Raw genomic sequence first — 25864 nt, forward strand, 5'->3', positions numbered from 1 at the left:
TTGGCGGAGGCCTGAAAAGTCGAGTCAGTCCTGCCGCCTACCAACGTGGATGCGTTGGAGGAGTAGGGTGGGTTATACCACTAGGAGATCCCTGAACCCACTGGCGAGGCCCTGTCAGAGTCCGAAGTCGGGCGAGGCTTGGTCGGAGTCGACTCGTGGCACTATGGGCCTAGCGTTAGTTTAAGAAAATAAAGTTGCACCTTCACTAACATCTGCGGGTTTTGGTGTAATGGTAGCGCTTGATCCTGACAACTTGGTATCAGACCGATTAGGAGAATACAAATTGTGTACAAAGTATCAATAATAAACAACGAGGCATCTTATCACTGGATTAAAAAAAGAACATACTCTACTAATTCAAAAGAGCATGAATGCAGATCAGCTCTATAGTTGATGGAAAAGGAGTATTAAAGGAAAAATGTTGCCATCAGACTATCAACACTATCACCAAAATTGTGAAAAATAAAGCATCATTTTAAGTGGAATCAGGTCCAGTAAGTTGAGTGCAAATTTGTAAAAACTCATTTCTGACCTTATGGGATGTTTAAGTCCTGGCTAATCTGGTACCCAAATTTATCTAAACTTTTTGTTATGAGTCAAATCTAGTCAGAGTCAGCAACAGGTCAGATCCACACACATCCGACCCACCTGCTTCTTTTACCAACACTAACACTGACAAACAAATCTCTCACAATTTCATTTAGTTGTTGGCAAGAGAGCAAAGTCGAGTTAAAGTGAAATCAGGCAATTCTAGTGTTTGATTCGAAGAAACTGTAAAAAATAAGTTTCCCCAGCACCTGAAATATTAAGTTTTTAACTTCCACCCGAATGACATCACAGTGGCACTTCAGTACTTGTGCCTCATTATCCATACACCAAAATAAACGTTGAAAGTCTCGAAAAATTAGATTATTGTCCACAAAAATAAATATTTAAAATGGTTTAAAATTTCTTTGATAATTTTTTTTCACTATATAATCATCCAAAAAAAAAAAAAAAAAAAGCTAGTCGAAAGAAATTATTTGATTTTTTAGCCCTATATAAATATCCAAAACCTAGCCAAGTGCATAGTTATTTAAATTTTGACGTCCTTGCCAGATTAAGAATCTAAATCCATTCAAATATAATCAGAAGAATTATGATCAACCTGTGGTCAATTTCTATAATTCCGTGTTACAGTATTTTTTAATCTATATGGGCTATCGGCCGAACCTGCACCGATACCATTTATAATAAGTTAGAATTTCATCTAAAAAAACTCAGTTAGAAGGTACTATTTGAATGTTTGGACTTTGTATAAGCATCGGAGAACTATCTATTTGCATCTTCACTCAACTCTAAGCTAACGGGCTTGGAATTTGGATATGGAATGCTCCCACTAGATAAGTGAAGGTGAAGAGAAGAACGCACCAAGTAGGTGCAGCGTCCAAAACGTTCTCCCTCGTTGTTCAAGCAGTAGACGGATCAATTCCCCACGAAAGAATAAAAATAGACAGCGGCAAGAAGATTAAACTTGGTCAGCGGTCCGATAACTGTCGACCGGCATCAGCTGACACGACGACAATATCAACGGAAATACGAAATCTAACATATAGATAGAGATACTGTTATAAATATTAAATATTACTACAACTATTACTATAAATAGAATACCATACGAGTATACGACCCCACCCACAGACGTCACGGGGCTCGTACGCCGCGATTATCCATTCCCAAGAATCCCAACCTCCGTCTTCACAGAAGCCTTGCCTTCCTTCTCTTCTCTCTCTGAATCGAATCGATTGCTCTGCACGAAAAGTTTTCGATTCCTAAACTCCATTCTCGCTTTCTTCTCTTCGATCTCTTCTCTTGAAAGATATATAAAGAGACAGAGATCTCTTCTTCTTCTTCTTCTTCTCGTTATATATATACACTTGGTGTTTCCAAAGACGGAAGATAGAAGCGTTGGACATGGAGGAGGGGAAGAAGGATGGGAAGAGGAGGGACGTGATACGGCTGGAGCGGGAGGCCGTCATTCCTGTCATCAAGCCCAGGCTCATTATGAAGCTCGCCTCCCTCATTGGTATTGTATATGCATCCCTTTCTTGGTTTTTAGAAGATTTGTTCTTTCGAAGATTTGTTTCTGCCTCTCTCTCATGTCATTTGAATCTTGTTGTGTTGTTGTTGTTTTTCGCTTTCAACATAACAATATATATTGAAATTGATATTGGTTCTCGCTTTCTGGTTTTATTTTTATGCTTATTGTTTCTTGGATGCTTAAAAGGTTTTTCTTGAATGCAATATTGGTCTTGAGATTTGAAATGCAAGGACGGAATCATGTACATAAAAAGAAGAGAGAGAGAGAGAGAGAGAGAGAGAGAGAGAGAGAGAGAGAGAGTAGCAATTGTTGTGAGATTCATTCATCACTCGTCATGGTGTGGGATTTTCTTACTTTCTTATCATGGAAAAGGTAAAAAATACTAAATTTAGAGTGTTTGGGATACTGGGAAAAGAATATGGAATTTAAAAAGGAGACCTCAGTTTTACATTTTTATGATACCTTTTAGAGAGTGGACAATAATATGTCATTTTTTCCCAGGAAATCTGGTTGTTTTCTGATTTTAACTTTCTGCTGAACCTACAAAAGGAAAATTAAAATTTCCAGGGAAGTATGGTTTTCTGAGCTCTTTTCCTTGCATCTTGAGGAATATCAGTTTGAAAAACCACCCCCTTGAATTGGAAACACTCTTAAAGGGATCCTAAATTGTCTTTCTTCTCAACAACTATCATTGTCAACCAGTTAATGCTCATATATAAGGAGACTAAAAACAATCGAGAACACTTGTAACGGTGCTCAACGTAATGTTTAATATAATATGGAACTTAAGAAAACTATTCTTTAACTTCTGGACTTGTTTTCACCTAAAAGGCTCTTTATGAGAGTTGAACAATAAAAAAAAAAAGAAAAAAGATCAACAATGCCCTCAAACCAAGCAACCTTGGTATCCTAGTCCACAGTCTGACCTTGCGTCAAGCTCGAGCCATTGTTTCTGGGTATATTGAGTCTAAATACCTCTTCTGTCTCTTTGTATATGTTGGATGACTTGCATGGAATTTCATAGCCAAATATGATTAAGTTTCAGATTTTTTTACATCTTTTTTGTTCATATTCTGTATCAAGTACATGTTGATGTTGACTTGGTTCCCTGCATCATTGAATTTTAATCTTCAAGTTTGAAATGCTTTTTGCCCCCTTCCAGATCCACAGGATCTGAATGAGTGTATTTTGCTTCTGTGTTTAATCTTACCACTTCTCGAGCTTTTGAGTTGACATTTCCACCTTGATTTTCCTTCCAGTGTTTGCTTCTGACCGAATGGAATTTCTGAAGCTCTGCAAGAGAGTTGAGTACACAATTCGTGCTTGGTATCTTCTGCAATTTGAGGATCTGATGGTATAGTCATGTCCTTTTCCTTTTTGATATGCATGCATTTCCGAATTCATGCATGCAAATCCACTGTAGAAGTAATTGACTGTGTGTGTATATATGTGATGCACACATTTATTCCCTTGAGGACATAAAAATGTCTGCATACACATGCATACGTATATTTGAGAGCATAATGTGTGTATCATGGTTGGCACTTAGCATACATACATACACAAATAAATGCATGTATCTGAAAATATATAAATGACTAAGCACAGACATGTAAGTATCCATGCATACAGTTTATTTTCACAAAAGAGTATCGACGTGCAGTTTTGCACATGCCGTTATGTGTTTATATACATACATTTCTGTATTATGATTAAGCACTTCTTATGAATTTGCATGTACCCATGAGTTTGTTTGGATGTATTCACTATATCTATGTTGGATATCAACCTTGAAGAGAATAATTTCTCTGCAGCAACTGTACTCTCTGTTTGATCCCATTTATGGTGGTCGGAAATTGGAGCAGCAGCATTTATCTTCGGAAGAGATACATGTTCTCGAACTTAATTTTCTAAAGTATTTTTTCCAGGTTGGTCAATTTTTGCATTCCATCTCTATATCTTATCCTTGTATCTTTGTATCTTATATTCTTAATGGTCATGTTACAGAGAGACACACATCTTCTAGTAGAATGCATTAAAATCTTAATTTTAGTGAGAAAATCCTTAAATATAGCTTGAGCTTGGCAAGCTATCTGATATTAGATGATGGAATGAACCTATAAACATGACCTTGCATTCTTCAGATGAATTTCAAGGCAAGATTATTGTGATGTTCAATAAGCCGCTTTGCCTCACCTTCTTATTCTTTATCATAAAATAGTAGTAAAATTGGACAATTTATACTCAGGATTGGCCTCGGTTGTCCAAGCAGCTGCCCGAGGCCTCTGTGATGGTGAGTCAGATTTGGCCTATCTTTCTTTGGGGCAGGTTGGGTATTAGATGTTAGATCAGGATATGAGGCAGGTGGGCAGGATAATTATAACATGCCACATATTTTTGAGGGTGTCTTACACCTTCGTTGCAATTTAAAAGTTCTACCAATCTTACATTACTCATTTTTTATGATATATTGGTTATAAGTCATTGGTAAAGTTACTTATTTTGCACATTTACATAAACCCAAGGTTCGCCGTACCGGTACCGAACCCCGTACCGGTGCCGCATTAGTATAGGCGTATCGAGTGTCGGTACGGTACCGTACGCTCAGTACCGACCGTACCGACATTGGTGTACCGATACCGGTACCCATCGGTACGGGTACGGTACGCTCGGTACCGACCGGTACAGCGAACCTTGATAAACCATTGAATGTGTTTTTAAATACTGTTCTAACATCTGTAAGGAAAAAATTCACTTAACTAGTTAACATGTTAATCGATGTTAGGTCTTCAATAAAAATACAAGATATTTTCTTTAACTAATCTTCTATTTTTCTGTTACTCACAATCGGTACTCTCATTATGAATTTAACTAATCTATAGTCTTTTAATACAATTCAACTAAGTGCCTTTTGTTTCACTGAAGCTTTATGCATTTGCTGGCTGCTTGCGTATTGCAGCTACCCTGTGGGAGACTAGGACATTGCGAGAGCTCTGGTGAAATACTTTCCATCCGGACTATCTAATTAGATACAAATCACCAACTCCTTCTTGGACTCTATGTCTTGCACCATGAGATAAGGACATAACTTTAAAGAACAGTTAAGACAACCATTTGCAGGGTATCACAATTAATGACTGAAAATTTTGAAGTTTAGTTTTACTACTATACCATTGCTTATAACTGGAACTTATCTTTGTTCTATCTCTTTGCTTCATGCTCATATATATTCCTGGTACAGTGGTGCTATTCAAAAGAATCTCAAAGAACTGGGATGTTCTTTTGTTTGTTAATTTGGTATTATAACGTCGATGATCCGAAGTCCTAACTAAAGAAGTTTATGTGTTTTCCGTTCAATATAATTCATGATGTTATTAAATAGTGACAATGAACTGGTGTGACTTTTAAGATGTATAGGGATAAACATATGTCCTCCCACCCTTTGCTACTCCACCTTAAAAAAAAGAAAAAAAAAGGTCAAACAAGTCACATTTTCATGTCTAGCTTTCTCTTATCTACGTATTCCATGATCATCATAACTTTAATCCTCAAATGGTTGCCTTTCTTTAAAAAAAAAATTATTTTTCTTGAAACAGATAATGGAAAAGAGCAACTTTAGACTAGTGACTGATGAGGAGATCAACATCGCACAGTCTGGGCAATATCTCTTAAACCTTCCTGTCAAAGTGGATGAATCTAAGGTCGGAAACATGATTTTGTACATTCTACTTGATGCTCGTGATCTACTAAATGCAAACTAACTCTTTGATTTTTTGAGGCTTGTAGCTGGATAAACAGCTTTTCCCGGGGTATTTTAAAGACAATCCTCATGAAAACCTTCCTGAATTTTCTGATAAGGTACTGTTTGAATATTATTACAGAATATCATATTTTGGTTACCAGATGTATTATGTGCTTTTATGATTTATATTTCACTATTAAGTGTATCTTAAACTGAGTTCTTTAGTTTCATCCCTCTGTCACAAGTAAGATAGCACTCACCCATGCTTAACAGACTCTGTCTTCGGAATTTTTATTGTTCGACCAATTCTTTTCCACTTGTCCTTACAGGTGCAATCAGAGTAGTTACTCCAGCAAGCTTTTTCTAGAATGGCCCATCCTGTAAATCATTCTCCACCTGTATCATACAAACTGAACACCCATTCTCTTTTTTACTTTGGCAACATTATATGTTGGATCTTTAGGGCCTTTCCAGCAAGTTAATCTACAAAATTTGATCATAAATACTCCTACAACATACAATTTCCTCTCTTCCTGGCATCTATTATTGACCTGTAAGTTAGACTTTTAGCCTTAATCAAGAAATATTTTCTCCTCAAAGCATAAAAGGCTCTCCATTTAAATAATGTTATGTAGCAAGCCAGGATCCTTTTAGATTGAGATTTGGACTTTTTAATCCTCTTTATTTGGTATTTGTATCCCATGCACAGCCGTACTGGTTTTTTATACTGGATTGGGCCAAACCCAATCCAGTATAAAAATATCCTTTTTCCAGTTTCAAGCTAGTCTTTGGTTCCTGATATGATGGGTCTTGCAGTTAGGTACTCTACATTCATTTATCTGATGAATAATAGATGTCAGAGGAGGAAAATAGATCAAAAATAACATGTGCTATGCGTTAAAAAACTAAATGAAGAAATTGGACATGGATCTGTTATCAAAAATGAGCAGAGAAACCTGATCCATTTAAGACTCCTGAACCAAGAAATGATGTCAAATGATGAGAAAACAGTAAATACAGAATCTATTTGCTTCCGGTGTTAACATTCCAGTCATGCTAGAGTCTAATTAAACATATGCAAATGGCTAGGGAATTGCAGTTAGATCCTTGGAGGTATATTGGCAAAAATTTGGCATACAGTGTAGCTTATTCTTTGTGACAGGTTAATCTACTTTGTAATGTTTGCCCTTGGTTTTCTGGGACTCTTAACGCTTCCAATGCAATCCAATATCAAGAAGGTTGGGTTGCTTTAACTTTCATATTCTTTGTAAATGTTGTTTTGTCGCCCTGACAGATAAAGAGTACAGCTATGCATAGCTATTGGAGCATACTAAGTAATATAAAGTTGCAGACATATTTACATTGTCCTTATTATCTTATGTAGCAAAACCAGTAATATGGTTTAATATTTAGCAAGAAAAATAACAATTTGATTCTATTGCCTGTGAATATTTTGGTAAGCTTTTCTAACTTATTTGGAAATGCTAATTTATATTGTGTTAAATACTTCTACAATATTTTCTGTATGGAAGTACATCATTTTTCGTCGGGGCATTGGAATTGACCATACAACCGATTACTTCGTTATGGAGAAACTCAATATGATTCTAGCACGTATTTGGAGAGGGTTTCTTAGAGTTTTTGGGTAAGCCATGTGTGAGAAATGCTTCCATTTATATTTACGCTCATTTTTTTCAATAAAAAGTTTAATATTTACATAATCCACTTTAATGACAATTCCAGGCTTCGGCGACTCTTCTCCAAAAAGCGAATTGTGAAGTCCAAGAAAGATGCTAAGGAAACTCATGAAGCAAGTGCTGACACAGAAGAGCAAGGCTTAGTTGTAGAACGTGTTCGGATTGACAACATGGAGCTAAGGTTCTAACTAATTCTTAATTTAGTTCTTTATAGATCCAGAGGTGTTGCAACAAAAATGTTCTCATGTTCTGATGTGTTCACATTTTACATGTTACAGCATGCGAAATCTATTTGGCCAGCTTACAATCCAAGAACCAACATTTGATAGGATGATCGTTGTCTACAGGTATAGTTTTGTTAAAGGAGAGAAATGGGCGATAGTCTGATAGATACTGCTTATCAGTCATAGAGGAAGATGTGTCTATAAGGAAGTCCACTTAATGAGATCTGCATTATTTGGTTCTTAAAAATTGTTTGATGAGAAAGGATTCTGAAAATGACACTGACTAAAGTTGTCATTGGAGGAAACAGAAACTTTAACTTTATGGAATCATTTTGTTTAGAAAATCCATTAGTTTCTACTCTGTACCCTGTATTTCTCTTAACGACCTGTCGCATGTGGGTGTTGCTAATTGTAATTTTTCAGGCAGTCTAGCACCAAATCCCAAGTAGATCGAGGAATCTTTTTGAAACATTTTAAGAATATTCCATTGGCAGATATGGAGATAGTTCTGGTGAGATATTCTTCTAAAAGTTTTGTTAAAAGCACAGAAGCACTTTAGAATCTTTTCCCACAACTTTTCTTACTTATTGCTTAATTTGGATGAATGATTTTATAGCCTGAAAAGATAAACCCGGGTTTAACGCCAATGGACTGGGTGAAATTCCTTGTTTCTGCAGCACTTGGTCTTGTAAGTTTCAAAATGACATAAAATCAAGTGATTTTGGTTATTTTTGTCTCTCTGCAGCTTATACTTGATTCTTTTCTTCTACTCAGGCTACTCTTGTTAGCTCTCTTCAAATGCCTAAAGCTGATATCTGGGTTGTTATAGCCATCCTCTCTGCTCTCATTGGATATTGTTCTAAAGTCTACTTCACGTAAGTTCATTTTGTAAATGAGAATTTTGTATGTCTGTACGCATGTAAGCCTGCATACTGGAGCTCTGAAGTTGCTTGCATATGTATGCATGTAAGCCTGCTTCCATTTGATGTTGTTCAGACCTCACTTCCTGCTTCTTTTGGTTACGGGTTCAAGAATTAATACGTCCAATAGGAGCCTCTCACCAATGAAACTCACATATTCTACTTTCATTGGTTCTACATCTTTTCCTGGATTTAGTACTTAGGCGACGCATGCGATAATAACATTTTGTGTAATTGCTCTTAAACATCTAATCATGTCGCTACTTCATTGAAAGAAGAAGAGAAAAAGATTGCTTAATCCTTTAGTTAAGATCAATATTGTTTTTGGTAAAGCCTTACCATTATTTTGCAGGTTTCAGCAGAACATAAGAGCTTACCAAAATCTAATCATGCAAGCAGTGTATGACAAGCAACTGGATAGTGGGAGAGGCACACTACTGCACTTGTGTGATGATGTGATTCAACAGGAAGTGAGCATCGTCAAAAGATTGTTTTGTCTTGTTGTGTAATCTATTGATGACTTGTATTGGTCATTTTGACATCCTTCGACTTTCTAATGAGGTCTTTGTAATTCTGAATACGCAGGTTAAAGAGGTGATAATTTCTTATTTTATTTTGATGGAGCAGGGGAAGGCAACGATACAGGTACAGAATTTTGATTATCTGTTTTCCAGTCAATAATTCATCATGCCTAGATCTTCTCACTAACTTTTCTCTAGTACATATTCATAGGAACTCGACCAGCGGTGCGAACAACTAATCAAAGACAAGTTTGGCGTGGAATGCAATTTTGATGTCGAGGATGCTGTGCAGAAATTAGAGAAGCTTGGAATTGTTGCTAGAGTGAGTGTTCACATGTTTTGCCATTCCTAATTACTATTTTTTTTAAAAAAAAAAGAAAAAAAATCTCTACCATTGTGGCATCATCTTATTATTTGTTGAGAAATTTATCATATTTGTGTAGATTCATTGATCAGTTACATTTTCTCAACATGTTAGTGAAGCTGTGTTGAGTTTTGCAGCAAATATTTTCAGCAAAATAACAAGAAAAAATAAATCAAAGCAACCATAAAAGAACACAGAATTTTATGAGGTTCGGCAAATGCATGCCTATGTCCATGGAGCATGCACCTTCTTCACTATAATAAAAATTGAGAAAAATACAAGGAAAATTCTTGCTTAGACTTCATCCCAAAACCCAAGCCCTATAATCCTTATACACCCCTCTTAACTCCCTCTCTCAACCCATGAAGAAGCAGGATGATGGCATACAATCTGTTTTAGTGCAAATAGAATAAAACCTTAAACAAACCACAATCGTTAGATTAAAACCCAATCCGATGGCTGTAATAAAGGACACAAAAATAACAAGTTGCTGATATGATTCGCATTGAAAGTCTTCATAACTTTATCGAGAAAGGAGACCTTAATAACTTGACCTACCTTGCAAGAATAGCATTAGATCTATATCCAATTAGAGCAAGCATTAACATCCAATGAAGTTACTTCTGAGTGTTTGATGAATTTAAAGGAAATTATTGAAGTGTTTGGTTGATAGTTGCATGCAGAGTAAGTCATGGTTGGCCAAATATGATCAAACTTGGTCGCACAAACAGAACAGCCACTTCTAACTCCTCGATAAGTTTGGATTTCTAACCTCTTTATCTTTGGATGAAAATCAACTGTTAAGGATGTAGCAGAACATCTTCTCTCAACCAAACAGATCCTGATCATATCAGTTTCTCCAATGCAGCATTTATTCACAGCTTCTCAAGTAGCAATGAGTTGGAAGAATAGGAGCATTTTTCTAGTGATTTCTTGTTGAAATTTCGAAAATAAGTCTGCATCGTTGGCTATTATCTTGTTGATTTACTAGACTTTTTATCTCTGGACGATGACAAAGAGATGCAAACTTGTATGTCCAGGACACCATTGGAAGTATCTCCTGTGTTAATTTGAAGCATGCAAATGAAATCATTGGCACCACAACTGAAGAAATAGTGATAAGAGCCCAACAAGGACCTGCCAAGTAATTTTCCAAGGTAAAGTACATTCCTAACACCTCTTTCCTCACCATTTTAAGTAAATCTTTAACATGATGCATTGAGAAAGATGTGGAATTTCCATTTTCAGCTGACTGCTTGGAATCCTTCAACCTCATCAATCCACTCATGTAATATAAACCGACCACGAACCTTCACCTCATTCTTTTATTAGTTTTTTATGTAATTATGTTATTGTCTTCATACCTTCAGTTTGTATACAGAAATAACCTTTTTTCTCTTTTATCACAATGCTTGCTTTTATGAGAATTTTTTTTCTCCTCCGATCAGTATGAAAATGATGTATACTTGTGGCTACTATATTGAATAACAACTGCTAATGTACAGCAGAATTTCCATAAGCATGATGGTGATGAACATATGAGAGCCAATCCATATTACCAAGCAGAGCTATTCTTTAAAAGTAGAAGAGAGATCAAGCAAAGTTATTGCCACCATAACACCACCGCATTCGAAACCCTTCTAGTTTTAACCTTCAACAGATAGGGTTTGCCGGCTAAACCAGTATCCAGTACAGAAGATGTATCGATATTCAATACGGTCTGTCCTAGTGCTAGTGTGGCATTAGTACGGGATCCGCTATCAAAACAGCAAACCTTACTTACTCATGGATACTTTTCTGACATTAGACTTTCTCGAAAACCTTATGAAACAATGGATTGAGAGCTAAATCACCTGGTACCTGATGGACCCCACCTTCCCAAATAGAGAGGCTAATAACTTGGCCCATACTTTTGTAGTTTTCTAGAGCCCAGCTATCTGACGACCACAGAGGCGTGGTGCGTTGCAAAAACGCTCCACGTCATACTACAAGCTAACCTCCTTATCCTGGCCAATGCAATCCAATAGGCTCGTTGCCACCCAGAGAGAGCGAGAGAGAGAGAGAGAGAGAGAGAGAGAGAGAGAATCGAAGAAGATGGCACTAATCTCCATGCGGATCACCGTCGTATCGTGGTGGGTGTTCCTCCTCGCGACGCCGGCCGCCGTGGTGGGATCGTACGGCGAAGATCCGCCGACCCCAGCGGCGTGGCCGGAGAGGTTCCACGCGCTGCTGTACATGAACCTGAGCGACGGACGGCTGCAGATGTCGGACTTGTGGTACGACTGGCCGGCGGGAAGGAACGTGAACCTGATGCAGAAGCAGCTGGGGGTTCTGCTGCACGACGTGGAGTGGGACAACGGCACGTCCTTCTACTACACGCTGGGGCCCACCAGGTACTGCCGGACCACGCTATTCCCGGTCGGGATCCCCCGGCGGGACTTCATGCTCGGTTCCACCTACCTCGGCCTGCGGTACACCGACGGATTCCTGTGCCACCTCTGGGAGAAGGTCGACTTCATCTGGTACTACGAGGATGCCTCCACCCGCCGCCCCGTCCGATGGGACTTCTACGACGGTCGGTCATCATCTGAATTTCCTCTTAATATTTTTATTTCCTAATTTAAGGAATAATTTTAAATAAAACTTCAGTTTTATTGAAGAATGAGGGACCTTTACAGACCGTAGGGTAATTCTGATGCATGATGAATATGCGGTACAGGGATATCCACTCATGTGATGACGTTCGAGGTGGGTGTGACGCTGGAAGAGCCGCAGTGGCAGGCGCCCTCGTACTGCTTCACCGACGATAGAGATGGGGAGGACCCATCACGGAAGACGGACGGCTCAGAAGGAGCGACCGCGAATGACCTCCTACCTCACAGCCTTAGGAAACTTGTTTGAGACCGTCGGGTGCCATGTCATCGTGCCCTCTCGTTCTTGGCCAGGTTTCTACTTAAGCTTATATCAACCTAACTCAAGAAGTTTAAGACTAGGGAGTAAAGAGGACATGAGAGATTATATGTATCTTAGAGAATATTTTTGCATGATTATTAGATGATGATGATGATGTGGATAATCAGGCTAAACAGTAGAAATTCAGGAATGCATGAGGAAAAGATAATGTTCATATATTTCAAAGAGAATTGAGATAAGATACACTTAGGAGAGATCGATCTCACTGCTGGAGAAATAACTTTTGATCGATTTCAAGCATGAAGTAACCTTATTGAAATGTCCGAGTGTTGAAAGAGGCCTAGCAGAAGTTTCCCTTCTTTCTCTTTATCTGGTTGATAGAACCGTATGGACTGATATAAACTGACCAGAACTGCTATTAACTTCCTTTTTGCTTTGAACTGCTTGGGGTCATTTGGATAATAACAATGCCACGCTATGTTTATTATTGCCACATCACCATCTTGCCACGTTGTCATTAGTGCCATGTGTCATTGTTTTACCTTTGAACTAATATCTATGAATATCGTACCTGAAACAATGGACAAGAAATGAACAATGGAAATGATAAATCAGGACAGGAGTAATCACTATAAGTTGTTTGATAGAGGTCCGGACATATTCAGGCAGGACTGCAAAAAAAATTTCTTTTTTTTTCTACGTGCACGCATACATATGTATGTATGTATATATGCATATGTATATATTTTCTGCAACTTCAAGAGCAAGCAATGAAATATGTCCTAAGTATTTTTTTTAAAAAATGAAATGGAAATAGAGAAAAGAAACTGAAGAAGCTAATGTCTATGATATCTTTTGAGATGGCACCCATGCGATTCACAGTTAAAATATTTGAATAAAAGAAGGGTCACTTGTTTTGGTTAATCTAGGTGTACAACCAGTAAAACCAATTTTGCTTTACAAGAAAAGCGGGGGGGAAAAAACTCTACAATTAAGACATATCTCATTCATGCTTCAAAGATCAAATGGATCACCGGTCCACTGCACTCTGTTGTAACTCAAAAAGAAATATATGTTTACCTCGTACGGTCCTTTACAACGAGCGAAATCCTCAAACAGCAGCATGGAAAATTGCTGGCTGCAATCGAGAAACCTGGAGGAACCATCAGATGCATTGCAGAACCTGGTGATGGATTAGGCAACCATGAAATGGTCACTGCCAGGGAGAGCTTGTCTCTTGAGTCATGGTCAAATGAACCAGCTGATGGCTTCTGCACGGCACAAGCAAGAGCATATGTGCATGTGTCTATGCTAATCTCCTCAGACTGGCCGCTGCAAGGATTTCTTTAGTCGTGATCAAATAAACCAGATGACAACTTCTGCACAACACAAGCAAGAAACATAGTTCATACTTCATATGAATGTATAGGAATAGACTGCAAGACTAGATGTGACGTCCAGAACCAAAAATAGATGCATGGATCGGAAAAGCAAGTTAATAATGATTACCCTGGATGGAGAGACGACAAAAAGCATGAAGCATCAATGCGAATCACATACAAATTTTCCTGAACTCTCCAAGTTCCCTAAAGAAAACACCATAGTCATCAGGCCCATGGTAATACAAAATCCCATCCATAAATAAGTTTGGACTACATGAGACTGGTGCTGCTGTAGAAATCTATGATAAAACACATACATAAATCACAAATTTGCATAATCATGCAGATAAAGCAGCTATGGCATGAAAATAGACTTCTCAAAAATTTAACAGAAGAATTATGGGATTACCCTAAATATTATGTGGTTAGAAAAAAAAAAATGTGGACAAACTTAAGTATGTACACCTATGCTAGATGGCTAGATAGTCACGTATGGTTGCTAATGTTATGGCTAATTCAAGTAGGAGGATAAAGATAAGAGCTACAATTCATTCAAGAAATAATCCAAAGCACTATAAAATCGAATCATCTAGCTGAAATATGGAATAAAGTTTGGTTTCAGAAGATCAACTCATTTTTGCGATGGTAACAGATTCCATGAGTTAGTATAAGGAATATTACCATGCAGAAATGGAATCAAATGATTATAATTATATCTGGAAGTTCATTTATCTAGAAGAAGACAGGTTTTGGTTCTTCAATCTTCTCAAACTTTGAAAATGGAATCTTCTAAAACGTTCTCGAACTTTTTCTCAAATAAAAAAAATTATTAAACTTCCTGACAGAACTAGCTGAAATGTTGAAAATTGTCATCTACGTCTATGAGAGTCTAAGGTCCTACTTCATCGAGGGGGAATTTGTTTCCATAATATTTTTCTATATTGTTGAGTCATAAACTTTCTTCATCAGCTTGAAAGAAAATGTGTTATCAGACCTGAGATCTTTACTTTTGATCCTGATATCTTAGTTTCAGAAAAGAATAACTTAAATAAAATGTGTTTAAAAAATTAAAACTCATTTTTAAGAAAATATCGATTGCCTCACCTCAACACTGGAGATTTTTGGTGAAGTTTAGGTTGGATGGCTCTTTTAGATGGTTTCCTTGAAGATTACCGTGCTCAGCCTCTGATAGAAGCTTGGTAGCCATCTAGATGTTGTCCTAGGAAGCTCATCATGCATGAAAATTACTCTCTCTTCAATTCTTTCAATGTCATTACAACCTGCTTCATTGATGGCCGAACAGAAATAGAATCCACAGTGCAGGCTAATGCAAGTCTTAGCATTTCAACTAATTTATCCTTTGGCCCCGACTCCCACAGTGTTGGAGAGAAAAGCTCATCCGCACGCTCTTCCTGGATCAATAATCTTCCCCAAGCAACGATGGTGAAACCATTCCCATACTCTGCAAATGATGGATCCAAAGACCTCTTCCCCGACATTAGCTCCAGAAGCACAACGCCATAACTATAAACATCAGCCTTGTCAGAGACTCTGCAAGTGGTTGCATACTCTGGTGCAACATACCCAAAGGTCCCAGCAACATCAGTAGTAGCATGTGTCTCTGAAACTTCCAAAAGCCTTGCTAAACCAAAATCCGATAGATAAGCATTTAGCTTCTCGTCAAGCAAGATGTTGCTCGGTTTGATGTCCCTGTGAACTATTCGAGGGACACAAGAGTAGTGGAGATAAGTTAGTGCTTGTGCAACATCCTGAGCTATCTTATGAATCTCATGCCAATGCACATTTCTGCTTGACATATTGCGGATGAAGGTCTCAAGGTTTCCACCAGAGAGATAGTTGTAGATTAGGAAAGTTTCAGCTTCTCCCATGTGGTACCCAATAAGTGTTACAAGGTTCTTATGTCGGATCCTCCCAAGTGTTCTGATTTCAGCATCAAACTGTCGAAGACCCTGGAATCTGCCTATGGAGAGCCTCTTGACTGCTACTAAGAAACCTGGAACTAGCTCTGCCTTGTAGGTCGCTCCAAACCCACCAGTCCCAATCAAATTCTGGATGCTGAAGTTACCTGTAGCTCTGACAACATAATCATAAGTCAGCTCGGCAGGAGCATCTGCAAAGGTCACAACCACCTTCCTCCTTAGGCTTTTGACCCTAACAAATTTCCTTTTTCTGCAAACCAGAACAAGAACCAGCACTACAAGAACTAAAACTATGATAGAGGCTGAAGCAACTGCTGCCACAGTGAAAGGCTTCAATCCACTCTTTCCGCCACCCCAGTTTGAATCATTAGTTTCAAATGAACGTCCAAATGGTGAGGGGGAATTCGAATCCGGGCATGGCTGCAGAAAGTAATTGCCCACGAAAAATTTACAATCACCTAAATGTTCAAAATGAGGAATAGACCCAGAGAGATTGTTGAAAGAAACATCAAACACAGTAAGTCGAGCAAGCGTGGAGAAAGGAGGAGGGATACTTCCCGTGAGTTGATTGTGATCAAGCAACAATAGCTCAAGTTTAGCATCATGTGCCAAACTTGATGGAATACTGCCTGATAAAGAATTACCGGACAAATCCAGAACTGAAACAGATGATAATCCACCAAGCTGAACAGGTATCACCCCAGATAAATTGTTGCCAGCAAGCAGAACCTGTTCCATATACTTCAGCTCCCCCAGCTGACCTGGAATAGAGCCATTCAAGTGGTTTCTTCTCAAATCAAGATGTTTGAGCAAATGTAAATTTCCAATATCGGAAGTGATCGGCCCACTGAACTGATTATTAGCCGCTTCAAAACTCTTCAGAAGCAAACAACTTGAAAGCATCTCGGTGCTACCTGATATCTGATTAACACTTAGATTAACTGCAAAGCCACTTCCAACCTCACATGATCCAAAGAGCTTGCTTGAAAGTGATCCATTAAACTTATTATTGTTCAGAAAGAGACCATAAGAAAACTTTTTGTCAACTGGTAATGAGAAAGAAGGCAAGGACCCAGTGAAGCCATTCCAACTGAAGTCGTGAAGAATAACAAATTCATTATTCAAAACTGATTCTAATGCATTTCCAGCATTCTGGAGAATATTTGCAGAGTACGCTGTCCCAAGATTTTCACCCTCCAACAAACTATCATTCTGACTACCGAATATCAAACCATCCGTACAATGAGACTCAGATAATCCTGGAAGAGAACCAGACAACAAGTTCTGACTAACATTGAAGTAAACCATGCACTGAACTTGTAGCGAGACAGGCACCAGACCCTGCAAATAATTCGAGCTCAAATCCAAAAAAGAAAGGTTTTTGCACATTCCAAGCCATTCAGGTATCAGACCAGCAATGTAGTTCTGCCCAAGATTGAGAAACTTCAGACTGCATGAACCATTCCTGTAATCTGGCAGGTGACCATGAAGATTTGCTCTTGGTGCCCAAAGAATCTCAAGGCTCGGAATTGAGAGTATCTCAGGTGGAATTGCCCCAGAAAAGGCATTAAATTCCTCGATATCACTCGAACCCACTGAAGAACTATCAGAAGAGGTGAAGTCGATCAAATCGGTAAGCACAAAAACAGAAAGCTTGCGGCAATTCCCGAGCTCTCTCGGTATACTTTGAGTGAGGCTGTTCCTCGAAACATCGAGAATTCGAAGGTTGGTTATCTGGCCGATGTCGGCCGGTATCTGATCTTCTAATATATTTCGATCCAGTAATAGAGTTTGGAGATTGGAGCAATTTCCAATCTCCGGCGGGATCTTATCAACCAAGAAATTACTAGAGAGTTTCAAATGAGTAAGAAATCGACATGAACTGAGAGGAGAAATCTTTATCTCTCCAGTGAGCTGATTGAAGGACAAGTCCACGGATTCAAGCCGTGAGAATCCAATCAACTTCTCCGGTATCGGACCAGAGAGCGAGTTATAAGCGAGATCAAGAACACGGAGGAAGGGAAGATAGCTTATCTCGTCAGGAATCTTGCCGGAGAAGTTGTTGTACCGGAGGTCGAGCACTTCCAGATGCCGGAGGGCCCCGACCGCCGCCACCGGAATCTCGCCGGAGAAGGCGTTGTGGCGGAGGGAGAGGACGCGAAGCTCCGTCAGGTTCCCAACAGCGACCGCTAGAGCTCCGGCAAGCGGCGAAGACTTCGACCCAGTGACGTTGAGGCCCGTCACCCGGCCGGAGGCTGCGTCGCAGGTGACGCCGCGCCACTCGCAATGTCGCTGGACGGCCGGGTCCCAGCCAGAGATGAGTGCAGAAGGGTCGGCAGAGATCGAGCGCTTGAAGGCGAGCAGGGCAGCAATCTCGCCCGCAGCCACGGGATCCGACGACGCCGAGGGAGAGAACGCCGAGAGAGCGAGTACGAGGAGGAGGAGCACAGTCACCGCCATTGTCGCCAGATAGAAATCTATGGCGAGCGAGTTTCCGACCGCAGGAGATACGAGGCGCCCGTGGCGTCGGAGGAGGCGGCGACCGTGTAGGAGAGGTTTGGCCGGAGAAAGTCAGGGGGTCGTCGTCGAAACGGCCATCGCCGGCATGGTCTCGGCAAGGAATAGTCTTTTTTCTCTCCGTACAGGGTTAGGGTTCCGGCGAGGGCGCTGCCGTGAGCTGTGGTGGAGGTTTCAAAGAAACGGAGGCTCGAGCGAGAGAGAGAGAGAGAGAGAGAGAGAGGAAGCAAGAGCTTATAAATTTTTCAAAATAAATAAATAATATTTTTTTTTTCTTACTCTTAACTGATTCAAGGGAAAGAAAGATTCGCCGCGGGCGTTGGATTGCCCCACGGATCACGTGCGACCGGTGGGCCCACACGGGGGATGATCGGACGGACCAGATTAACTGGCCACGGCCGGCTTCAAGTGATTTAAATATGGTATAAAGATATAAGTATGCTATTAAAAGGTGATTTAAGGTATAAAGAGTATATGCAAAGCATTGGGTATAAGAGTGATGTGAATACAAGCTAAGCTAAGTTAGCTAAGAGTTAGGCACAGTGAGACTTAAAGGGAAGAGAGGAGGCCTAACAAGGATTGAATTGAAGTTGAAAGGATGGGAAAATCTTAATCTTATGGAGAAGATGGATTAGTTGGGTGTCCTCTTGGTCTATTTTGGTAGGGAGGACAAGGAGGAAAAGTGTCAATTATAAAAAAATGATTGGAGATTTGGTAGGTGAGACTTTGAAAGATTGTGGTTGGCAATTTTGCACAATTGGAAGCACCTTTAGTTGGTTGTGAAAGGTGAAGATCATATCTAGATTTGGGGACACGATTGTAACATAGATTGCAAGACCAAAGAAAATATCTGGCTAGTTGGAAGATAAGTTTGTATTAAACAACCCAATCGGCCGCTTAGTTCCCCTCATGGAAAATATGGGTTGTCTTAAACACAGCCATAATCCTCTTCCAATGCAATATGTCTTTCAACAGTGGATGTATAGTAGCAAGAAGTTGCTACACGATAGGCCAGAAGATCTCATTTCATCTATATTAGCACTTATTTTCTTTTTCTTATCACCATTATTATTGTTAGATAACAATTTTTTATAATTGCAGTTCAAATAAACCATCCAAACATCATTCATCTGAAACAAGCCACAAATGTTGAATTGAACATGTCTACGTTGATTCGATGCTCATAGCTTATATGAATTAGAAAATATTGCAGCACGGATCTATAGAGGCCGACCACAGGCTGAGTTATAAACCTATAACTTTGATCATGATCAATTAATGGCTGTTTGGGTTATTAGGATATTTTATAGATAGAATTAAGAAAAAATAATGAAATTTATATTTTCATCCAATGGAGTGATAGATATTTGTTTTTTTTTTTTTTGCTAGAAAAACTTTAGCTTTCATGAGCACATATTTGTCAGTATACATAATTAATTTTTAATCCACCCAGCAAAGCTGTGGGTGAGCCCTAGGGTTAGCCATTGTGCAAGTGGCTGCAGGCCCCATGGGTTCCTTCTTTGTAGTTTGACTTGACCCACAGGAACAATACAAAAAGTTCTGCCATACCTTTCTACACCCTTATTGAAAAGGCTCCCTGTTTTACTTGACAGCCAAAGCTCATATCCCAAAAACTCAGTGGATTAGATTAAGATTAAATTAGGCTAGAGTCTTTCTCCCTCTCTCTCTCTCTCTCTCTCTGACATATATAATCTCACAAACAAAAAGGGAACACTTCCCAAGGAGTACGTACCAAGTGGTTATAAAGAAAAGTGCTCCAATAAAATGCTGAGATGTGAACCAAGCTAGAAAAGTATTTTAAACAAGCACTCTTGAAATATTTTGCATTTTATTTGTTTTTATTAATTTTGACTTATTAATACTGCAGGGTATTAAAATTTTGATTATTTTAAACCTTAGAGGGGGCAATCGGATCGGTAAGATACAGACCGTAACGGATATAAATAGGTCAAGAATCTGTCCATACAAATCTAATCTATTTTTTTTACATAGATCAAAAATTTAAATTCAAATTGGATCATTTTATTAACTAGATAATTTAAATAGATAAAACGATTAACTGTTGCTATCCTTAATTTTCATATCCTCTTGCATGTCTTATTCCTCTTAGATTAGTTTGTTGTTCCATAATTATCATTGCAAATCTTGATCATAATCTGCTTAATTTTTCACTTCACACAATCCTATCATCTCAAATTAGTCATCTAAACTTGTAAAAAATTAAAGAATTAAACTTAAATACCATGTAGCTGACACAAAGAACATGGTAACAACTATCCACATGCATGTAGTCCAGAATAATGGTAACAACTATATATATATATATATATATATGCATGCTCTTGATAAATACATGAAGAAGAGAAGTAACTAGTAGTACATATACATTAGAAGGATGTGAATAAGGTAGGAGGGGAATCAAGTGCATGGAAATCTGTGGCCATGCATGGATATATTTACTGAAACGAAAGCCTTATTACCCGGACCCAAGCTTCAGATGAGGGCAAATCATGGGACATGAGGCCAAAGGCCACGAATCTAGCTGATTGTCTCTGTACGGGGAGCCCGTTGTCCCTCATCATGCATCCTCTACTCACAAGAAAAGATTCCCTTCTCATGCTCAAGTAAAAAACACCACATCTAATATAATATATCATAGCAGTGGGACAACTCTGCTGCTAGCTTTCCAGTCTTCCGTGAATCTTTTAGACAGAAATCAATTTTGTAAAGTGGCTATGGTCCATGTCTTTGATCTTTTTCTGTTGTTTGTTTCATGTAACAAATGGTCAGGTGCATGGAAAGGCTATAGCTTTGAGCCTTTGGGAAGTTGAAGAATGGTACTGTGAAAAGGATTAGGGATCTCCACCTAGGAGGACATGACTTGAGAGCTAGAACTCCTCAAAGCATTTTAGAACCTTGAGTTTGGGAGGGCTTGGACCTATGAGACCAGTTAGGATAAGGAGGTGATGTGGGTCATTATTTGTGGCTCACCAAGCTAAGAAAGTTTTATTTAAATGATTTCTTGATTAGATTAATCCTTGGATGGAGTGAGGCCTAAGGTTGATACAAGGGAGGCAATCAAGTTATAGGAGCTCAACAACCTACCTATATTGAGATTAGTTAATATAATACGATCGACAGAATTTGGCTCACTCCACCAGCAGACTGTAGAGCGCTGGATTCCATGCATGCTTGCAGATATGATGCCTATGTTTTGAAATATGAGTGATGCGCAGTAAAATGGGAACCATTTATTCCTTATAGCCAAAAGTTCTTAATTTAGCAATCTTCGTATCCTTCTTCACAATTTAGGTCGATGACATCGCTCTTTACTAGTGTAACAATTCGGAACCTCACCTAAAATAGCTAGTTGAAAGATATTATTTGGGTTTCTTGATCCTATATAAATACTCAAGATCTATCCAGCAAATAACCGACGTGGAACTAAACACACGCCTGCACAGATCCTTACATACTTCTTCCATTTAAGCTCTGACATCTTCATCAAATTAAGGGTTCAAATGTACTCAAATCTAATCACAAGCACTACGATCGGCCCGTGGTCAACCCCATTGAATCCGTGCTGCAGTGTTCTCTAGTCCACATAGGTTATAAGTTGAATCCGCTCTGATACCATTTGTAACAATTCAGAACCTCACCTAAAATGGCTAGTTGGAAGGTATTATTTAAATTTCTTAATCTCATATAAGTATCTAAGATCCATCTAGCAAATAACTATGTTGAGACCAAACACGTACCCGCACGGATCCTCATAATTGATGCCTTCTTAGTTTGTTGCCGTATATGTTTGTATCATTTCAATCAATTCTCTATTATTTTATTAATCATCCATCTCTAATAGCGACAACCAAATCATAATTCATTCTAAAACCTGAAATGCTTTTCCTGTCAAAGTTCAGATTTTTTTTAAAAAAAAACAATAGATAATAACCTGCATGTCAGTTGTCATATTACAGTACAAGCTAGATGCTAACGTCCAAATAGATTGACCCACAAGTCTTACTTTAACTGCACCATCCGCGCATGGTGCGGACCACCATGCCTCGAACTCTGCTGTCTGGACCCATGCATTGAAATCCTGTCTGATATCATGCGAAGCAAAGAATCTATCTAATGGCAAAAAAATCTAATGGGCAATTGGTCACCAGTCAACGCGAGATTTTCTTCTCCCATGCCTTTGTTGGAGAACATAAAATAATTGGCATGGAGACCAAGACTTGCTTCTTCCGCATTGTAAGTTGAGGTGAAATGCTTTGGACGCATCTCTTTCTTTTTCTCCAAAGATTTCTCTAAGACTCCACCATCCTGATGACCATGGCACTCAGTCACTGCTGCTGAAGAAGATAGGCCACCCAATTGAGATGAGTTTAACTTGAAAGACATGGTGCCTTTTTGGCACCGTTTTTCTCTGCCACCCACCATAGATGATGGTGGGGATAAGATTCTCTGAAAGCCATGGTTAGGTTATATTGAAACATAGAGATGCAATATATTGTTGAAAAAACTAATACCTCTTTTTTTTTTCTTTGTTCTTGATTGGAAGCCTGGTACCTAATTTATTAAAGAATAAGGAACAACTTATAAAGGCCTCTCAAGGTTTGGAGTAATGCTCTTATAGAGTGCTCTTGTAATACTTATAGAGAGCAGTTAATGTTTTAAAAGGTTGCTATTACGTCATTTGCAGCCGAAAACAGATCAATTAAGTAAAACTCGGCCTAGTTTCAGAAATACGAATAAAAGAGAGATACAGATGAATTCGGTCTGATTTCAGAAATATAGATAAAGGGCAGTATGTATTGTACGAACACGCTGCTGCTTAGGGTTAAGGAGATGTATTTGGTTGTGCCTTGAATAAGGGTAAGGATAAATCTAGATGTATCATAGGATTCTGATAGATATTTTTGAAAGACCTATTTTGGTGTTGGCGCTGAATGAGAGTATAGCTACGTCCCATCATCCTTTTGATCATTGGCCGATGAGATATAAGTATTGTTTACACCATATCCTAACTGATAATAAATACTAAGGGCCGGTGTGCTTACAATCACCTAACCTATTGGAGTAAAGCAATGATTAAAGGTTCTTGTCATAGAAGACGGACCGAGCATTTAAGATTGATTAAATAGGATGAACACATAGGCTGGTAATCGAGATGTTAGATTTTCTATTCAAATTACAGGTTGAATGAAATGATTGGAAACTCGACTAATTAAACTACCGTGTGACCCCTAACAGGCCAAGTCGCACCAAAAAGAGTCTCAATCAAATCAGGCCGAGAATCACCCCTAGGATAGATCAAGTTTTAAAAGATTGAAAGCATAGACCAAGTGAAGGTAGCCTATCCAAAAAGCTAAGTCCAGAACATGAGGCCAATTAGAACTTGCAACTTGTATAGGTTATCAGGGAAATAGAATGTGAAAAGTGGAACAAATGACTGGAACTGACTGCTCTAACCTGCCAGAAAAGAGTCGAAGGACAGACCACAACATGCTTCAACATAAAAAGTAAGCAGTTGTTAGGTACTTTCTAGTTAATTATATAAATATCAGAATATAACATAGAGCAGGAGCTTTCCGCTAATTAGAATTATAAATTTTTTTTTATTTTTATCAGTTTAGATACCAGTGGCATACCCACGCAATCATCCGACCCGTTACAGGCTCGAGTCCCCCTCTCTATCCCATCTTTTGGAAGTAGAAGGTGCGAACAAAGCAGGCTTTTCTTTTCTTTTTTGAACATTAGATTTCATCTTCAAGGGAGACTGCATGACCATGCCAGTATTCTCCAGAAAAGAACAATTAAGAAAATAAAAGATGTTTCTATATCTCATCTAGTTTAGCTCTCTCTTAAGGGCAGGCATTAAGAAAACGAAATATATTCATCAAATTTATAACTATATTTCCAAACAAATAAGTAGTCTAACCATCATAAGTCCTTTCACATCCATCAAATGTGCCAAATACACTATATACTGCAAACAAAGGCACTAGGTTCTGAAGTCCACCATGAATACAATTTCATTCCATCCAAAATGATATTAGGACAGCAGCAAACAAAAGCTCGAAGCATCGGACTCCGAAAAAGCAAACAAGATAAGCAAGCAAATCCCAGATAAACAAGATCCGCAACTGGAGGAACTTCCAGACTCTGCGCTCTTCTGTGCTGATGTTCATGTGAGAAGAACAGCTCGATATATGTCATCTGTGGCTTCTGCAATGTAACTTTGGGTTGAACCAAGAAAGCATTGCTCAAATCAATTGAACTTTGATTGTTTTTTCCTCTCTTCTAGATGTGATCGACTTGTTAATATTCTATAATGTGGCACTTCAACTTCAATCTGGATTTGTTAATATGTGGCAATGTAAATGCAACCTTCTTTTTTTGGAATGTTTCTTTAATAGTCTGTTCTTAAAGGCACATCTCTATTTGTGTTCGGCATTTTAGCTAGACCTCACCTAAGCTTCAAAGAAAGTTCATGTTGCTCAAACATAAGCAAACTGGGCAAAAGCCTCCAAACCATGAATTGCACTAGTTCCATTTTTGATTTGCCAGCTACTTGTTCATGCGTAAGGATAGTTATTCTATGGCCTCATGAAAGAAATTTTAAGTTTAAGAGGAAGATACATGGGGCATGATCTGTTTTCCTTTCTCAGTCACATTTTTCAAATAATGATTTTTAAATACTTGAATGAAAATGAAGGATGCCAACTGGCAGAGTTGGTAAGTCTACTGTATTGATACAAGATGACTGTTCAGTTGGTGTTTATACTAGATACATTTAGTCTAGGGGGGCAAGGTGCCTTTGGAGCACCCTTTTGTCTGCGATCCATGACAAGTGGCATTGGGGTATTACATGGATTAGATTATTGGAGAACATGTTTACTTTCTGCATTGAAGCATTTGGTTGTAGTCATATAAATCTTCAAAGCTAATGCAATCTTTCATAGAATGCCAATATCTAGAAGAGATGAGATGATCATGCAGCCCTAAATGTGATTAAGTCGAAATTAATGTAATGAAATGGTAAGACAATTGGAATAAGAGACTTGGATTAAATAAGTTATCAGATATGACATCTACACCATGTTTTAACTATATATCAGCAGCAAATAATAACTTTCAAAGAAACACGGAGGACAGAGTAGAGAAGAAAAGAAGAGAGAAATAGTGAGGAGAGAGATAGAGAGCAGAAGAGGAAAATAGAGACTAGTGCCTCTATTTTTCTTTTTCTCACATCTAACTATCATGAACCTTGAATTGGTGTCTTGGTTTATATCAGCTATTCCTCTCCCTTAGCCAGCTAATATTCCTAAAAACAGACTCCTTAAAGGATTCAAACAGCTTGAAAATCAAATGAATCCGAAATTTAGACAATCTATGAATAAGGGAATATGTCCAAAGCTTCGTATCACTAAAGTACTAGCCAGATCACATGAAATCTGGATGAAACTAGTATTGTAAATCAGATGTTTAAGCATCTAAAATCGAATCTACATAGTCCCACAGATTGGACCAATTAAAT

General features: G+C 38.6%; 3 protein-coding genes across 3 annotated transcripts; 2 read left to right on the top strand and 1 right to left on the bottom strand.

The window, feature by feature from the left end:
- The first annotated feature begins 1706 nt into the window (after positions 1-1706).
- On the top strand, positions 1707-12681 carry LOC103712386. Its single transcript, XM_008798899.4, has 17 exons — positions 1707-2065; positions 3340-3434; positions 3895-4008; positions 5677-5781; positions 5867-5938; positions 7355-7467; positions 7566-7700; positions 7798-7866; positions 8167-8254; positions 8360-8431; positions 8518-8618; positions 9016-9133; positions 9249-9308; positions 9396-9506; positions 10589-10705; positions 10797-12123; positions 12268-12681. Exons 1-15 carry the CDS (start codon positions 1954-1956, stop codon positions 10694-10696), a joined length of 1473 nt encoding a protein of 490 aa, XP_008797121.2. The 5' UTR covers positions 1707-1953; the 3' UTR covers positions 10697-10705; positions 10797-12123; positions 12268-12681.
- LOC103712387 (uncharacterized protein At4g14100-like) lies at positions 11536-12780 on the top strand. Its single transcript, XM_008798900.3, has 2 exons — positions 11536-12123; positions 12268-12780. The coding sequence occupies exons 1-2, from the start codon at positions 11562-11564 to the stop codon at positions 12447-12449; spliced, it is 744 nt and encodes a 247-aa protein (XP_008797122.2). The 5' UTR covers positions 11536-11561; the 3' UTR covers positions 12450-12780.
- Positions 12652-18522, bottom strand: LOC103712388 (LRR receptor-like serine/threonine-protein kinase RPK2). Its single transcript, XM_008798901.4, has 4 exons — positions 14948-18522; positions 13971-14047; positions 13542-13840; positions 12652-13032 (listed from the first exon to the last, which is right to left on the bottom strand). Exon 1 carries the CDS (start codon positions 18241-18243, stop codon positions 15088-15090), a length of 3156 nt encoding a protein of 1051 aa, XP_008797123.2. The 5' UTR covers positions 18244-18522; the 3' UTR covers positions 12652-13032; positions 13542-13840; positions 13971-14047; positions 14948-15087.
- Between the last annotated feature and the right edge of the window lie 7342 nt (positions 18523-25864).

This window comes from Phoenix dactylifera, chromosome 14 (genome assembly GCF_009389715.1).
Source record: "Phoenix dactylifera cultivar Barhee BC4 chromosome 14, palm_55x_up_171113_PBpolish2nd_filt_p, whole genome shotgun sequence".
In the NCBI taxonomy this organism is placed as follows: Eukaryota; Viridiplantae; Streptophyta; class Magnoliopsida; order Arecales; family Arecaceae; genus Phoenix; species Phoenix dactylifera.

Excerpts from the sequence above, each read along its gene's own strand:
- LOC103712388 (XM_008798901.4), bottom strand. The coding sequence starts at position 18,243 with ATGGCGGTGACTGTGCTCCTCCTCCTCGTACTCGCTCTCTCGGCGTTC.
- LOC103712387 (XM_008798900.3), top strand. The coding sequence starts at position 11,562 with ATGCAATCCAATAGGCTCGTTGCCACCCAGAGAGAGCGAGAGAGAGAG. Across the intron at positions 12,124-12,267 it reads CCGATGGGACTTCTACGACG|GGATATCCACTCATGTGATG; the intron begins GTCGGTCATCAT and ends TATGCGGTACAG.
- LOC103712386 (XM_008798899.4), top strand. The coding sequence starts at position 1,954 with ATGGAGGAGGGGAAGAAGGATGGGAAGAGGAGGGACGTGATACGGCTG. Across the intron at positions 5,782-5,866 it reads TCAAAGTGGATGAATCTAAG|CTGGATAAACAGCTTTTCCC; the intron begins GTCGGAAACATG and ends TGAGGCTTGTAG. Across the intron at positions 9,507-10,588 it reads AGCTTGGAATTGTTGCTAGA|GACACCATTGGAAGTATCTC; the intron begins GTGAGTGTTCAC and ends TTGTATGTCCAG.